At 49.0% G+C, this 17,834-nt stretch overlaps 1 protein-coding gene across 6 annotated transcripts in view; it reads left to right on the top strand.

Moving 5' to 3' along the window:
- Positions 1 to 17,834, top strand: part of sytl5 (synaptotagmin-like 5) — a 280,747-nt gene that overhangs the window by 223,227 nt on the left and 39,686 nt on the right. For 5 of the 6 annotated variants that reach the window (XM_038802146.1, XM_038802147.1, XM_038802148.1 and 2 more), the window contains 2 exons: positions 2,626 to 2,701; positions 8,357 to 8,474. In XM_038802146.1, the coding sequence (XP_038658074.1) occupies positions 2,626 to 2,701; positions 8,357 to 8,474 (194 nt within the window). The remainder of the gene's footprint in view (positions 1 to 2,625; positions 2,702 to 8,356; positions 8,475 to 17,834) is intronic. The other variant, XM_038802150.1, reaches the window with a different exon arrangement.

Here is a 17,834-nt window from a genome sequence, read left to right as displayed (position 1 = left end):
TACTTGGTTTTCACCCTATCCAAGGCTACTATCACTTCTGGTACAAGTCTCCTATAAATACCCTTCCTTCATGGCCTATTCATCTTTCCTGTGATCCTATGAAGACATTTTCCTCATCTCAGTATCAAATGATCAACCACCTTATGCTGAATTATTATCGCTGGAGAAACTGAATAGTCCTGGACTCAAGCAAAGAGGCTCCCTAGATGGGAGTGCAGGTTAGAGTTAGAATACAGCACTGCACTGTACCATTATATGTTTGATTTGCTGCAAGTGCAGGTCCATTAAATAAACGTTCATAGTCTGACTGAGTCTGGACTAGTGAAGCAGTATCAAGTTCTGGTCAGGTTGTCTATTGAGCGTTGCATTTACTTTAGTCATCAAAGCAGCAGGAAAACATCCAAACCATGTGAGTGGTACAATGAAGAGCAAAAAGATTGCATGCTAATGCCATCACTATTTTGCCAATAACTCATGTAAAATGACTGTCGTAATGTCAAAGAACAAAGAAAGGGTTTGCAAAGCTTGCTTTCTTCAGCCTGAAAAAGTGCAATGAGGTACTTTACAGAAGTAAATAAGATTCTACAGTGGAATAGAAAATGTTAACCCTGAATACAAAGTCAAACCACCACTGCAGGACAAGTGAGAGTACTTGTAAAAGGCACATTATGTTTTGGACTAATTGCAGGAATCGTTTATTGTCACGTGTACCGAGGTACAGTGAAAAGTATTTTTCTGCGAGCAGCTCAAACAGATCATTAGTACGTGAAAATAAAATAAAAAGAAAATACATAATAGGGCAAAACAAGGTCCGCAATGTAAATACAAGAGTGTAGTTTTAATCAGGTCAGTCCATAAGAGGATCATTTAGGAGTCTGATAACAGCAGGGAAGAGGCTGTTTTTAAATCTGTTGTGCGTGTTCTCAGACTTTTGTATCTCCTGCCCGATGGAAGAAGTTGGAAGAGTGAGTAAGTCGGGTGGGAGGCGTCTTTGATTATGCTGCCTGCTTTCCCCAGGTAGCGGGAGGCGTAGATAGAGTCAATGGCTGGGAGGCAGGTTTGTGTGATGCACTGGGCTGTGTTCATGACTCTCTGCAGTTTCTTGCGGTTTTGGGCCGAGCAGTTGCCATACCAGGCTGTGATGCAGCTAGATAGGATGGTTTCTATGATGCATCTGTAAAAGTTGGTAAGTCAGTGTGGACATGCCGAATTTCCTTACTTTCCTGCAGACGTATAGGCACTGTTGTGCTTTCTTGGTGGTAATGTCGACCTGGGTGGACCAGGACAGATTTCTGGTGATATGCCTCCTAGGAATTTGAAGCTGTTAACCATCTCCACCTCAGCCCCGTTGATGCTGACAGGGGTGTGTACAGTACTTTGCTTCCTGAAGTCAACAACCAGCGCTTTAGTTTTGCTGCCATTGAGGGATAGATTGTTGCCATTGCACCACTCCAGTAGGGTGTCTATCTCCCTCCTGTATTCTGACTCATCATTATTCGAGATCCGACCCACAATGGTCGAGTCGTCAGCAAACTTGTAGATGGAGTTGGAACCAAATTTTTCCATGCAGTCGTGTGTGTACAGGGAGTGTAGCAGGGGGCTAAGTACGCAGCCTTGTGGGGCCACGGTATTGAGGACCATTGTGGAGGAGATGGTGTTGTTTATTTTTACTGATTGTGGTCTGTAGGTCAGAAAGTCGAGGATCCAGTTCCAGAGTGAGGAGACAAGTCCTAAATTTTGGAGCTTTGCTATGAGCTTGGCCAGGATTATGGTGTTGAAGACGGAGCTGTCGTCAATAGATAGGAGTCTGATGTAGGAGTCCTTGTTGTCGAGATGCTCTGGGGATGAGTGTAGGGAGCTGGCATTTGCTATGGACCAGTTGCGGTGGTATACAAATTGCAGTGCCTCTGGGTTTCTTAAGGAATGAGTTGGATTCTGCGATGAGTAGACCTTGTATTTCTATGGAAGGATCAACTAAATGAAAGACTAACTCTATCATTTGCATTTAGATGGTAGATATTGTAAAACACATGAAATACTAGCATAGGATTATTCAGCACAGTAATTTGAACTGCAGTTTCAGTTTTAGCGAGGGATTATCTAGGTTTTCTGCACCTGTTGCAATTGCATTTTAAATGTTTAGACAGGCAGCACGTTGGCACAGTGGTTCGATCCCAGCCCTGGGTCACTGCCCATGTGGAGTTTGCACATTCTCCCGTGTCTGCATGGGTCTCACCCCCAAAGATGTACAGTGTAGGTGGATTGGCCAGACTAAATTGCTGCTTAATTGGAAAAAACACTTGGGTACTTTAAATTTTAAAAATATATATAAATAAATGTTTAGACAGTGTAGGTGAGGGCTATTTTCCTTTAACTATTGCAAATGGTACAGAGCCTCAATGATCAATGGGGCATGTGGTGAAATCTCACATCTACTCGTTAGGAATTCATAGGATAGAAACTGCGCACTCTGGTCATGGAAATCGGTCTATAAAAGTAAGACATTGAAAAACCTGGACTTAGATGTTTTTGTCGAGTTAGTACAGGAATAATTAATTTGCAGTGAAGCACAATGCACACAATTGCGGATAATCACAGGTCTTCTTTACTGTTTGTTATCCGCAGCAGAACCTCAACCCCGGTGCTACAGATTTCACCAGCGACCAGCAAAAGGAGCATTGTGTCAGATTATGACAAAAAGGTAAGTTAGACACCTTTGCTCAAAATCTGATATTATCTTGAGAACGTAGTCAGAAGTTAAATTGAAGCATGTTGGACATCAGAATAATTCCTCCTTAGAATGTTCATAAACTCTACTTCACGTCTATGGATGTTATATTTTGGCTTTGCCCAAGATGTAAACGCCAATGGAATCTAAGAGTTAAATTATACGTCGGCAGATCAGCAGTAAGTGCAAAGTTGCCTCATCTTAATTCTTGCTGGAGCAATCAGAAAGTTGATAGGAACCCCGCATTTCAAGAAAATATACTGCAACATAGCTAGATGAACTTCGGATCATTCCGGAGGCAGAGGAGGTAATAGATAATAGCTTCAGGGATGTAGTTACTCCGAATAATCAAGATAGATGGGTGACAGTGAGAGGGGCTGGGAGGAAGCAGTCAGTGCAGGGATCCTCTGTGGTCGTTCCCCTCAGTAACAAGTATGCCGCTTTGGATACTGTTGAGGGGGATGACCTACCAGGGGTAAGCCACAGTGAACGGATCTCCAGCACTGAGTCCGTCCCTGTGGCTCAGAAGGGAAGGAGGGAGAGTAGGAGAGCAATAGTTATTGGGGACTCGATAGTTAGAGGGACAGATAGACGGTTCTATGGCAACGAAAGAGACTTACGGATGGTATGTTGCCTCCCGGGTGCCAGGGTCCGTGACGTCTTGGACCGTGTTTTCAGAATCCTTAAGGGGGAGGGGGAACAGTCACAAGTCACACATCGGTACCAACGACATAGGTAAGAGAAGGGACGGGGATTTAAAACAGGAATTTAGCGAGCTAGGGTGGAAGTTGAGAGCCAGGACAAACCATGTTGTCATCTCTAGTTTGTTGCCGGTGCCACCTGCTAGCGAGGTGAGGAACAGAGAGAGAGTGCAGATAAACACGTGGCTGCAGGAATGGTGTAGGAGGGAGGGTTTCAGTTACATGGATAATTGGAGCACATTCTGGGGAAGGTGGGACCTGTACAGACAGGACGGTTTGCATCTGAACGGGGCACCAATATCCTGGGAGGGAAATTTGCTACGGCTCTTTGGGGGGGGGGGTTGAAACTAATTTGTCAGAAGGATGGGAAATCTAGCTGTAGTCCAGAAGCCAGTGTTGAGAGTAGTGAGGTACTGAAGCATGTATCAAGGTCGCAGGAGTGTACCGATAGACAGAAAGGTGGGTTGAAGTGTGTCTACTTCAATGCAAGGAGCATCCGGAATAAGGTAGGTGAACTTGGAGCGTGGATTAGTACTTGGCACTACGATGTTGTGGCCATTACGGAGACATATTTAGAACAGGGACAGGAATGGTTGTTGGAAGTTCTGGGGTATATATGTTTCAGTAAGAGTAGGGAAGGTGGTAAAAGAGGTGGAGGAGTAGCATTGTTAATCAAGGATAGTTTAACGGCTGCAGAAAGGCAGTTAGAAGGGGATCTGCCTACTGAGATAATATGGGCCGAAGTTAGAAATAGGAAAGGAGTGGTCACGTTTTCTATAGGCCCCCAAATAGTAATAGAGATGTGGAGGAAGAAATTGCAAAACAGATTATGGATAGGTGTGGAGGTCTCAGGGTAGTTGTCATGGGCGACTTTAACTTTCCAAATATTGATTGGAACCTCTATAGGTCGAACAGTTCGGATGGGGCAGTTTTTGTACAGTATGTGCAGGAGGGTTTCCTGACACAATATGTGGATAGGCTGACAAGAAGGGGGGGCCACATTGGATTTGATACTGGGTAATGAACCGGGCCAAGTGTTAGATTTGTTTGTGGGAGAGCATTTTGGAGATAGTGACCACAATTCGGTGTATTTCACGATTGCAATGGAGAGGGATAAGGCCATACGGCAGGGCAAGGTTTATAATTGAGGGAGGGGTAATTATGATGCGATTAGGCAAGAATTAGGGAGCATAAGATGGGAACAGAAACTGTCAGGGAAAGGCACAAATGAAAAGTGGAGCTTGTTCAAGGAACAAATACTGCGTGTCCTTGATAGGTATGTCCCTGTAAGGCAGGGAGGAAATGGCCATGTGAGGAAACCATGGTTCACAAAAGAGGTTGAATGTCTTGTCAAGAGGAAAAAGGAACCATATGTAAGGCCGTGAAGCTAAAAAAAGGGCTTAGGAGAGCTAGGAGGGGGCATGAGAAGTCCTTGGCAGGTTGGATCAAGGAAAACCCCAAGGCTTTTTGCTCTTATGTGATAAATAAAAGAATAACCAGGGTGAGGTTAGGGCCGGTCAAAGACAGTCGTGGGAACTTGTGCATGGAGTCAGAAGAAACAGGAGAGGCATTGAATGAATACTTTTCTTCAGTGTTCACCAAGGAGAGGGGCCATGTTTTTGAGGATGAGAGTGTGATACAGGCGGGTAGGCTGAAGGAGGTAGACGTTCTGAGGAAGGATGTATTAGCAATTTTGAAAAACCTTAGGGTTGACAAGTCCCCTGGGCCAAATGGGATATATCCATGGATTCTTTGGGAGGCAAGGGTTGAGATTGCAGATCCTTTGCTTTGATCTTTGGGTCCTCACTGTCCACGGGGATAGTGCCAGAGGACTGGAGAGTGGCGAATGTTGTTCCTCTGTTCAGGAAAGGGAATAGGAATGACCTTGGTAATTATAGGCCAGTTAGTCTTACTTCGGTGATCGGTAAGTTAATGGAAAAGGTCCTGAAGGATAGGATTTATGACCATTTGGAAAGATGCAACTTAATCCGGGATAGTCAACACGGATTTGTGAAGGGTAAGTCTTGCCTCACAAATTTGATTGAATTCTTAAGGAGGTAACTAAGTGTGTAGATGAAGGAGAGCAGTTGATGTCGTATACATGGATTTTAGTAAGGCGTTTGATAAGGTTCCCCATGGTCAGCTTATGAAGAAAGTAAGGAGGTGTGGGATAGAGGGAAATTTGGCCAATTGGATGAGTAACTGGCTATCATATAGAAGACAGAGGGTGGTGGTGGATGGAAAATTTTCAGACTGGAGTCCAGTTACCAGCGGTGTACCACAGGGATCAGTGCTGGGTCCTCTGATATTTGTGATTTTTATCAATGACTTGGAGGAGGGGGCTGAAGGGTGGGTCAGTAAATTTGCTGATGACACCAAGATTGGTGGAGTAGTGGATGAGGTGGAGGGCTGTTGTAGGCTGCAAAGAGACATTGATAGGATGCAGAGCTGGGCCAAAAAATGGCAGATGGAGTTTAACCCTGATAAGTGCGAGGTGATTCGTTTTGTAGAAAAAATTTGAATGCGGATTACAGGGTCAACGGCAGGGTTCTGAGGAATATGGAGGAACAGAGTGATCTTGGTGTGCATGTCCACAGATCTCTGAAGGTTGCCACTCAAGTGGATAGAGCCGTGAAGAAGGCCTATAGTGTGTTAGCGTTTATTAATAGGAGGCTTGAGTTTAAGAGCTGCGGGGTTATGCTGCAACTATACATGACCCTGGTGAGACCACATTTAGAGTATTGTGTGCAGTTCTGGTCACCTCACTATTGGAAGGATGTGGAAGCATTGGAAAGGGTGCAAAGGAGATTTACCAGGATGCTGCCTGGTTGGCAGGATAGGTCTTATGAGGAAAGGTTGAGGGAGCTAGGGCTTTTCTCTTTGGAGCGGAGGAGGATGAGAGGCTACTTAATAGAGGTTTATAAGATGATGAGGGGGATAGATAGAGTGGATGTTCAGAGACTATTTCCTCGGGTGGATGTAGCTGTTACAAAGGGGCATAACTGTAAGGTTCAGGGTGGGAGATATAGGAGGGATGTCCGAGGTAGGTTCTTTACTCAGAGAGTGTTTAGGGTGTGGAATGGACTGCCTACTGTGATAGTGGAGTCGGACACTTTAGGAACTTTCAAACGGCACATAGGCACATGGAGCACACCAGAATGACAGGGAGTGGGATAGCTTGATCTTGGTTTCGGATAATGCTCGGCACAACACGAGGGCCGAAGGGCCTGTTCTGTGCTGTACTGTTGTATGTTCTATGTTAACAAAAACGTTCCTTTCTCTTTGCGAAATGGCTCCTTTCTGCTTAGAGTTAACTAGGTGGCACAGTGTTCCATGTTAAGTAACTGCTGATTGATCTGGAGAATTCCAAGCTGATTTAATTGCTGGCTTCATGGAGAATAAAATTGCACGAACATGTGGAGAAGAAAACAAAAGATATTCAGGTCAAGTCTTGAAATAGGACATGAGTGAAAAGGGCAAATTGAATGGCCATTCCTTGTTCTGACATTCTTCTGATTATAGTATTTTCTTTTTCTTAATCCATTTGAATTCTGAAAGAATAAAAATGAAAATATTTATTCCAGTGTGTGAATAATGTTTTCAGTGACATTGACCAAATTGATGTGTTTTCTTTCCTCTTTTCTCCGGAAACTGCAACTCCCGGCCTGGTAATGACACCATGGCCAAGAGGCTGCCTTTGCTACCTCACGCAATGGACAGTATCCACAATAGCACTCTTACCTCTGAGTCAAGAGCTTATGGGTGCAAGTCCCAATCGAGATTGGGCAAAAAATTCAGCCTAATGTTCCAGTATCATAGGAACAGAGTGCTGCATTTTCGAGGTGCAACCTTTAGCTCGAGGCCCTGTCTGCTGTCTCGGGTGAACAGAAAGATCTCCTGGCACTAATTTGAAGACAATTTGGCAAAATCTCCCCAGAGTATTGACCAATATTTTTCCTTCAATTGACTTTGCTATACTAGATTATTTGCTAATTATGACATTATTCTTTGTGAAACCTTGGGCCGGATTTTCCAGCCGTTCCTGCTGGTAGGATCTTCTGGTCCCGTCGAAGTCAACTCTCTGCAGTGAGTTCCCCAGCAACGGGGCAGGAGAGCTATACATAATACTGTCGGCAGAACCAGAAGAATTCGTTGGCGAACTGCCTCCATTGGCAAGGTTAAATTGCCCCTTAATTGGAAAAAAAATAATTGGGTACTTTAAATTTATTTAAAAAAATAAAAGCTATGAAATTATGCGGGTGACCACAACCAAGCCCAGATCTGTTTTCACTCAATATTATTATTAAATGGTATAAGTGGGCGGGATTCTCTGGTCTCATCCATGGAGGGACCTGTTGCGAGCAAGAATGGAAAATTTGGCATTCCAGCCAAACGTCCAGGGCATCAGAAAATCCCAGCCGCGAACAAGGACGGAAGACTTTGGCCAGCCAGGATTTATTAGGCCGTCGGCAGGACTGAAACATTTGGAAATCAGTCAAATGTCTGTTGATTTGGAGTGGGAATTTCCACTGCGGGCAGGACAGGAATATTCCTGCCCTACAAATCTATAGCTGAAGTTTGACTAGCAGAAAGGAACCACAGAGATAAACAGCTCAATGTGCTGTTTTCTTTGAAAATACCTTTTGTAATCAAAGTTCTGGTTTAATTATTAAAATACTGGAAACCAATGCCGAACTTTGTAGTGGCAATTACCATGGGAACTGAGCCCTCGCTTGTTCTGAGGCTGTGTTTGATGCATCTCCATGGGCATTGAAAGTATCTTTTGAGATCGGCAAGTAACATTTCTGATTCTTGAAGAATGCCATGTTGATTTATAAAAGAGAATTATAAAAGTATTGAAAGATACAAATAAGTATGTTTCAACAAAACCTTTTTGCGCTGATTAACATGTTATTTCAATTGGTAGGCAGAATATTCAGGAAGCGTCGACACTCTGTCAGTGAGTAACAGTGTGCCTGCGGATATGGCCAGAGGAAAGCACAAAATGCCGACAATAGCAATTTCCAAATATTCCATTTCATCAGGTGTGTGTATGTCTCGGTGCTTTTTAAAATTCAGTGATTAACACCTCATTATTGCACTGCTGAAGATGGAGGTTAAATTCCCAAGATGTTCAAGGGATTAGCAATACTGGGCTGAGTTTTAAGATGGGATGAGTGGGTCATTTAATTGCAGTAAAATGTCTTGCCTTCTGCAGAAAAGAGAATGAGAGGAAAAGACAAACTACATTAATGCATGTACTAGATGGTTTCATGGAACTGATGTTAGTCACAGGGCTAATTATGTCTATTGTTTTAGTGTTCTCCATACATACTGACCATGTTCAAGTAGATATTAAAATAGGACAGGTTTGTGTAAGCAAATATTCCATTTCACCTTAGAAAGGTCACACTACTGCTAATGGAAAGACAAATAATAGGAGAGCTGATTCAACTCTAACAGTTCATACAGTTCCAATGAGGACTACCTGAGGCAATGTTCCTCTGGTTCAGCACCTGCTTCCCCCAGATGGAAAGCATAGTGAGACCTGGCCTCGCCTGCGATGCCCACATCCCATGACTGAATACATTTGAAAAACACCTAAACTGTCCACTCCATTCTCAGCAGAACTAGGACCCAGGTGACATGGAGGAGCTCACTTCCTAGTTTATGTTTCTGGCAGAGAGCCTTGCCCACTAGAAACACATATCCATTGTTCGGATCCTGGATGAGAATCCAACTATTTGCAATTTGTAAAACAGTGAGGAACGGTGACTGCACCATAGGAGTGATCACACTAACTAACAGGAATATTTTATGTCAAAACAAACTTTGATTTAAGCACAGATTTAACCACACTGACAACAAAGAAATATCTTTACATATTCCAGTTACAAACGTTCTTAAGTAAAAGGAAAAACTTTGATTAAGCAAATCAATATGGTTCAAATACCACTTATAAATAAAGTTAACAATTTGGCTTAATTGCTTTTCTCTGTAGGAGAGTACCTTTCAGGAACAAACTGAAAGAAACTTATCAGACTAAAATCCTATGCAAACAAAGAACAGACAGATCTGTCTCCTCCCCTTAATTACATCATCTGTACCCAACGCATAAGGCATTCTTCTGCCTCCTCCCAAAGATGCCCATTATCTGGTTATTCCAGGACCAAATACAATGGGCAAAATACTCATACGACATCGCAAATGTGAACCAAGCTCGGATGGGGTATCGGGTGTCCGACCAAAATCAACGTCAATTCAGGCGCAATGCTCCGGTCCCTCGCTGGCGGCAATAACTACGTTTGTGCGCGATGCTGGCATGCAAAATCGGTATTTGCATGAATATAAATGTGTTTAGCACATTTGGCCCACTATGCTCCGGGAGTCACACGCGATTTACTACAGGTATTTCCAAACGGGGACTGGGCGCCATGGCTGCTGAGGGGGAGAGAAAGAAGGTAAGTAAAGTTTGAAAAACTGTTAAAATTTGTGCTTGCTGGGAGATGACTGCCAGGCTGGGTGAGTAGTGGGGAGTGACTTGTTGCTAGCTTTGTGAATTCAGGGTGTCCCCCTCGGCATTGGAGTGGCCTGGCTCAGATGGCCTTTGCTGCAGTATTTGTTTCAAACGCACCCATTTGGTACAAGTTACAGGCCCTGGCTACTCACTCTGCTGACTGCTCACTGTATGCTGTAAATGTTCACCGAGCCTCTGGTCATTTGGGAGGCCGCCCCTCTGGAAACCCTCAGACCCCAGCTGACCCATAGATGGGATGGGTGTGGCCAAGCTTAATCATTGCACAGCCCCATTACAGGGAAGCAGAGAAATAGTAGAGCTCACCCCAAACAAAGGACACATGCACTATGGCCTTTGGCACACTTGCTGGCACACTCTTTTTTTAAAAAATGTTTTCATTAAAGCTTTTTCCAACCAAACATTTTTTCATAACAAAAATAAACGAGAATTATTGAACAAAACAAGGTGGGTGTTGTCTTTATACAAAACAAAATTCACATTATATCAACAATCCCCCCCCCCCCCCCCCCCCCCCAATACTCCTCTCCACTATCTTGAGCGGGAGCTCCCCCAATCTCTCCTCCTGGCCCCTGGTGTGGACCACGAACGGGTCACTCTTCCCCACATTCAACTTGTACCCTGAAAAGCTCCCAAAGTCCCTTAGGATCCACATGACTTCCCCCATCCCCTCTAGCGGGTCCGAAATGTACAACAACAGGTCATCCGCGTAAAGGGAAACCCGGTGCTCCTTCCCCCCCCCCCCCCCCCCCCCGCGCACCAGCCCCCTCCAGTCCCTTGAAGTCCTGAGCGCTATGGCGAACGGCCCAATTGCCAGGACAAACAGCAACAGGGACAGGGGGCACCCCTGCCTCATCCCCCGGTGCAGCCTGAAATACTCCAACCTTAGCCGGTTTGTAGACACATTCACTACAGGGGCCTGATACAGCAGCTTGACCCACCCTATGAATCCCTCAGCAAATCCAAACCTGCTTAACGCTTTCCACAGGTACTCCCACTCCACCCTGTCAAAGGCCTTCTCCGCATCCATTGCAGCCACTACTTCCTCATCCCCTCCCTCCGAGGGCATCATGATAATGTTCAGGAGCCTCCTCACATTCGTGTTCAGCTGCCTGCCCTTGACGAAACCCGTCTGATCCTCCTCAATCACTCCCGGGATACAGTCCTCTATTCTGGTGGCCAGGATTTTTGCCAACAATTTGCACCCCCCCCCCCCCCCCCGTCCCCCCCCCCCCCCCCCCCCCCCCCCCCCCCCCCCCCCCCCCCGCCCTGCTCAACACAAAGAAGTCTATCTGCAAATAGACGTTATGGACGTGGGAGAAAAAGGAGAACTCCTTCGCCCTTGGCTGCGCAAATCTCCACAGGTCCACGCCCACCATCTGATCCATAAACTCCCACAGGGCCTTGGCTGCCGCCGGCCTCTTTCCTGACCTGGACTTGGAACGGTCCAAGACCGTATTAAAGTCCCCTCCCATAATCAAGTTACTTGACTCCAAGTCCGGGATCCTACCCAACACACGCCTCATGAAGTCCGCATCATCCCAGTTTGGGGCATACACATTCACTAACACCACTCGGGCCCCTTGCAGCTTGCCAGTCACCATTATGTACCTGCCCCCTTTGTCCGCCACGATACTCCCCGCCTCAAACGCCACCCGTTTACTCACCAAGATTGCCACCCCTCTGGTCTTTGAGTCTAGCCCCGAGTGAAACACCTGGCCCACCCATCCTCTCCTTAACCTCGTCTGGTCAGCGAGCTTTAAGTGCGTCTCCTGCAACATGGCCACGTCCGCCTTCAACCCCTTTAGATGCGAGAACACGCGGGACCTCCTGGCTGGCCCATTGAGGCAGCTCATGTTCCACATGATCAGCCTGGTCGGGGGGTTCACCCCCCCCCCCCCCCAGCTGACTAGCCGTCTCCCTTTTTCGACCAGCCACGTGCCCGCGCCTCCTGCTCGCTCCAGCCCTCCCCTCGGCGGCCTCCCAGCCCGATTCTCCATCAATTCCCCTCAACTGGCTCCCCTTCAGTCAGCAAAATAGCACCCCCCCCCCCCCCCCGCCAAGCATCCGCTTCGCTCTGATTTCCCCCCATTGCGCTTCCGTAGGTCAGCTCACCCATGCTGACCCAGGCCGCACCCGCCTCTATCCCCCAGCCTCAATCATGTCATCTCCTTCGGGCCACTCAGCCCCCCCATCCCCCACAGGGTAAGAGGGCAAGTGCCATACGGGGCCTTCCCGTGCGCCGGACAACACGACCCGGGCGCTTCCCGCTGATGAGACCATCAATTCACTAGACACGTGCTTTGAGATATGAACACTGGTTTTAATCTACTTACTACAGAGTCAGCCTGTTACACGTTGAACTCTCGATGAACTGGTCGGCTGGCTCTGGGCATCGATATTTATACAGCAGTCCAGAGGGAGGAGCCATGGGCGGAGCCAAGGGTGGAACCCTGTACAAACTCCTAAGCATTCCCAGAGCTTCTCCCCCTAGTGGTCAGGCAACGCAACTGCGCTTACAATCGTACGGTCTCATATATATATCACAGTGTGAATTACAGAGTTACATTCACCACATTCACCCCCAACAAAAAAATCCAGTCCGGCAGGGGTGGTGGTTCATAAATTGAGTCTGTCCAGTGGTCGAGTCGCCCGGTGTCTTCAGGCATGCCGGGAGTGAGACCCCCATGGTAGTGCCCCTGGAAAAGATAAAGAGCCTCTCGTGAGGGGACTGGTTGGTCGCGGTGCATAAGAGTGACTTAATAGCGTGGAGCGCGTCTGGGAGGACATCCTGCCAATGGGAGACTGGGAGATTCCTGGACCGGAGGGTCAGTAGATTAGCCAATTATTTTTTCTAATTAAGGGGCAATTTAGCGTGGCCAATCCACCTACTCTGCACATTTTTGGGTTGTGGGGCGAAACCCACGCAGACACGGGGAGAATGTGCAAACTCCACACAGACAGTGACCCAGAGCCGGGATCGAACCTGGGACCTCAGCGCCGTGAGGTGGTTGTGCTAACCACTAGGCCACCGTGCTGCCCTCGGAGGGTCAGTAGGAGGGTCTTCCAGACCGTCGCATTCTCCCTCTCCACCTGCCCGTTCTCCCTGGGGTTGTAGCTGGTAGTCCTGCTCGAGGCGATGCCCTTGTCGAGCAGGTACTGACGCAGCTCATCGCTCATGAAGGACGAACCCCGGTCGCTGTGTACGTAGCTGGGGAACCCAAACAGGGTGAAGATACTATGCAGAGCCCTAATGACTGTGTGGGAGGACATATCGGAGCATGGGATAGCAAAGGGGAAGCGGGAGAACTCATCTATGACATTTAGGAAGTAAACGTTCCTGTTAGTTGAGGGGAGCGGCCCTTTGAAATCGATCGTGAGGCGTTCAAAGGGCCTAGAAGCCTTGACCAGGTTGGCCCTGTCTGGTCTATAGAAGTGCGGTTTGCACTCCGCGCAGATCGGGCAGTCTCTGGTGACAGCTTTTACCTCCTCAGTGGAGAAAGGCAGATTTCGGGCTTTGATGTAGTGGGCGAGCCGTGTGACCCCTGGGGTGACAGAGGTCGTTGTGGATGACCTTCAGGCAGTCGTTCTGCGCGCTGGCGCATGTCCCGCAGGATAGGGCATCTGGGGGCTTGTTAAGCTTCCCTGGTCGATACTTAATATCGTAGCTATAGGTGGAGAGTTCGATCCTCCACCGCAGAATTGTATCGTTTTTAATTTTGCCCCTTTGCGAGTTGTCAAACATGAAGGCAACCGATCTTTGGTCGGTGATGAGGGTGAACCTCCTACCTGCGAGGTAGAGCCTCCAGTGACGAATAGCCTCCACAGTGGCTTGTGCTTCTTTGTCGACTGCCGAGTGTCGGAGTTCCGAAGCGGAGAGGGTACGGGAGAAGAATGCGACTGGTTTCCCTGCCTGATTTAAAGTGGCTGCTAGAGCTACCTCTGAGGCGTCGCTCTCAACCTGAAAGGAGATGGATTCATCCACCGCCCGCATGGCTGCTTTGGGGATGTCCTCCTTGATGCAGTTGAAGGCCTGGCGCGCCTCAGCTGACAGGGGAATAGTGTGGCCTTAAAGAGTGGGCTGGCTTTGTCCGCATATTGAGGGATCCACTGGGCGTAATACGAAAAGAATCCCAAGCACCGTTTGAGGGCCTTGGGACAATGAGGGAGGGGGAGTCCTAAGAGGGGGTGCAGACGGTCCGGGTCGGGACCCAGGACTCCGTTTTCCACGACATAGCCGAGGATGGCTAGTCTGGTCATGCGGAAAACGCATTTCTCCTTGTTATGTGTTAGATTTAGTTTCTGAGCCGTCTGGAGAAAACGGTAGAGGTTGGCGTCGTGGTCCTGCTGGTCATAGCCGCAGATGGTAACGTTATCCAAGTACGGAAACGTGGCCCGCAGCCCGTACTGGTCTACCATTCGGTCCATTGCTCATTGGAACACCGAAGCCCCATTAGTGACGCCAAAGGGAACCAGGAGGAAATGGAAGAGGCGGCCATCGGCCTCGAATGCCGTGTAGTGGCGGTCCTCCGGGCGGATTGGGAGCTGGTGGTATGCAGACTTCAGATCCACCGTGGAAAAGAGCCGATACTGGGCGATCTGATTTACCATGTCTGCAATCCTGGGGAGGGGGTACGCATCGAGGAGCGTAAACCTATTAATGGTTTGACTATAGTCTACGACCATGCAGAATTTTTCCCCGGTCTTGACGACCACCACCTGAGCTCTCCAGGGGCTGTTGCTGGCCTCTATGATCCCCTCACTGAGAAGCCTTCGGACCTCTGATCTGATGAACACCCTATCCTGCAGGCTGTACCACCTGCTGCGAGTGGCTACGGGTTTACAGTCCTGGGTGAGATTGGCAAAGAGAGGAAGGGGGAGATTCGCAGCGTGGCTAGGCTGCAGATAGTGAGCGGGGGTAGGGGCCCGCCAAAACTGAGGGTGAGACTCTTGAGGTTACACTGAAAATCTAGGCCCAATAAGAGTGGGGCGCAGAGTTCGGGCAGGACGTAGAGCTGGAATTTGGCATAGCTAGCGCCTTGGATTGTGAGCGTCGCGGCGGTGCGCCCTTGGATCTGGACAGAGTGGGAGCCCGAAGCGAGGGAGATAGTTTGCCGCGCGGGGAAAACGGGGAGCGAACAGCGTCTTACCAGGTCTGGGTGTACGAAGCTCTCAGTGCTCCCAGAGTCAAAAAGGCACGGCGTGCTGTACCCGTTAATTTGGACCGTCGCCATCGAGTTTCGCAGATGCTTTGGGCGCGATTGGTCCAGAGTGACTGAGCTGAGTTGTGGGTAGTTGGCAGCTCGATCAGCTGTGCTGGAGTGGCCCCGTGATGACTGCCCTCTGAGTTCGTAGTCGTCGAGGTGATTTTCAGAGTTTGAAGGGGATGGATCCCTAGATGGCCGCCCCCATGAGTCGCGCATGGCCGGCCGCATGGAGGAGGATTGCCAAGATGGCTGCCCCCATGAGTCGCACATGTCGGGTGGGGGCGGAGTCGGCATACAGGCTGCAGCATTTTGGGGCCTGCAGGCCTGTGAATTCAGGGAACGAGTGCTTTGAGCCATGGGAGGGTTAGAGGCTGGGGCGGAACGAGTGCTTTGAGCCGTGGGAGGGTTAGGGGCTGGGGCTTTCTTCGCCAGACACACTCTGGCATAGTGTCCTTTTCGCCCGCAGCTGCTGCAGGTCGCGTTGCGGGCCGGGCAGTGCTGCCGCGAGTGCTGATTCTGGCCGCAAAAGTGGCAGGTTGGGCCAGCATTATGGCTGGGCGACCACACGGCGCAGGCCTGGGGGAGTCGCTGGTCGGGGGCCCATGACGGGATCGTAGGGTCCGCGGGGAACGAGGTGAGGCTGCGGAAGGAGACCTCCATAGTGGTAGCAAGTTCAACAGTCGCTTCAAGATTTAGGGCCCCCTTTTCCAGCAGTCGCTGCCACACGTAATTTGACCTAAGGCCCGCAACAAAGGCATCGCGTACAGCAAGTTCTCTATGTTCTGCCGCGGTAACCGCCTGGTAATTACAGTCACTGGATAAAGTTTTAAGCTCTCTCAGGAATTCTGCGAGCGATTCCGTAGGCCGCTGGTGGCGAGTAGTGAACACGTGTCGTGCATAGACTTCATTAACAGGCCTCACATACATTTTGTCGAGTAGCGCTAGGGCTTCAGTATACAAACCGGCACAGTTTAGTTGAGTAGAGATTCTGTGGCTCACCCTTGCGTGCAGTAGGCTGAGTTTCTGCTCCTCCGTTGTTTCTGTGGTGATTGCTTCCGCCAGGTAGGCTTTAAAACACCGGAGCCAATGAGAAAACATTTATTTTGCCTCTGCATCCTGCGAGTCGAGTTCCAGTCGCTCAGGCTTGAGGGCTGATTCCATGATTGATCCTGACTGTTTCTTAAGTAGATTAAATTGATGAGATCATCAATTCACTAGACACGTGCTTTGAGATATGAACACTGGTTTTAATCTACTTACTACAGAGCCAGCCTGTTACACGTTGGACTCTCGATGAACTGGTCGGCTGGCTCTGGGCATCGATATTTATACAGCAGTCCAGGGGGCGGAGCCGTTGGCGGAGCCAAGGGTGGAACCCTGTACAAACTCCTAAGCATTCCCAGAGCTACTCCCCCTAGTGGTCGGGCAACGCAACTGCGCTTACAATCGTACGGTCTAATTTATATCACAGTGTGAATTACAGAGTTACATTCACCACACCCGCCCCCTGAAACAAAACACCAGGAAAACAAAAAACAACAAACAAACTGGAGCAGACAGGCAATCAAACTTATGCTCAACCCGCCATCTTACCCCAGGTCAACCCCCAGTTACCCCTTCCCATCAGTACGTTTCACCCACATACCACTGCCCCTTAGTTCAAGTCCAGCTTCTCGTGTCTGATGAGGCCTCATCCGGCATATCAAAGTAATGGTGCCTGTCCTGGTACGTTACCCAGAGTCTCACCGGATTCAGGAGCCCAACTTCACCCCTTTGCTGTGGAGGTCCACCTTAGCCCGGTTGAAACCCGCACGCCTCATCGCCAGGTCATCTCCCAAGTCCTGATAAATGCGGATCTCACCGTTCTCCCACTTACTGCTCCGCTCCTTCTTCGCCCACCACAGGACACGCTCCCGGTCTGTAAAGTGGTGGAACCTTATCACCATCGCCCTCGGTGGCTCGTTCACCCCCGGCTTTCTGGCAAGGACCCTATGCGCCCCATCCAGCTCCAAGGGCCACGGAAAGGCCCCCGCGCCAATCAGCGTCCCCAACATTGCAGTCACATACGTGCTCACGTCCGCCTCCTCCGCACCTTCGGGAAGGCCCAGGATTCGCAGATTATGGCACCGAGACCTGTACTCGAGGTCATCCAGCCTCTCCTGCCATCTCTTATGGAGGGCCTCGTGCGCCTCCACTTTCACCGCCAGGCCCAGGATCTCGTCCTCATTCTCCGCCATCTTCTTCCCCACCTCCTTGATCGTCTTCTCCTGTGCCTTCTAGACCTCCACAATCTTCTCCAAAGAGGCCTTCATGGGGGCCAGCATTTCCTTTTTTAATTCTGTGAAACAGTTTCTCAGAAATTCCTGTTGCTCTCTGCCCCACTCTGCCCACCTCTCGATCCACTCCGGCCGCCATTTTGTTTTCCCGGACCCTCTCAGCCTTCTTTCCCACGATTGCATGTCTAATAGCCCCACTCCTGGTTGCCTCCATACAGCACCGAGGGGAACCTCTCCAGCGTCCGTTCCACACCGGTCTCCGCCTCCCAGCAGACGCACACTTCCCTGCCTCACTCCCACCTGTAGGACCTGCCCATACACAACCCTCTAAGCATGGAGGCGATTGGGGGCACACCATGACCCTCTCCACCACACAACCAGGTGCCA

The sequence above is a fragment of the Scyliorhinus canicula genome, chromosome 7, assembly GCF_902713615.1.
Source record: "Scyliorhinus canicula chromosome 7, sScyCan1.1, whole genome shotgun sequence".
Lineage (NCBI taxonomy): Eukaryota > Metazoa > Chordata > Chondrichthyes > Carcharhiniformes > Scyliorhinidae > Scyliorhinus > Scyliorhinus canicula.
This window is presented reverse-complemented; position numbering and strand designations above follow the sequence as displayed.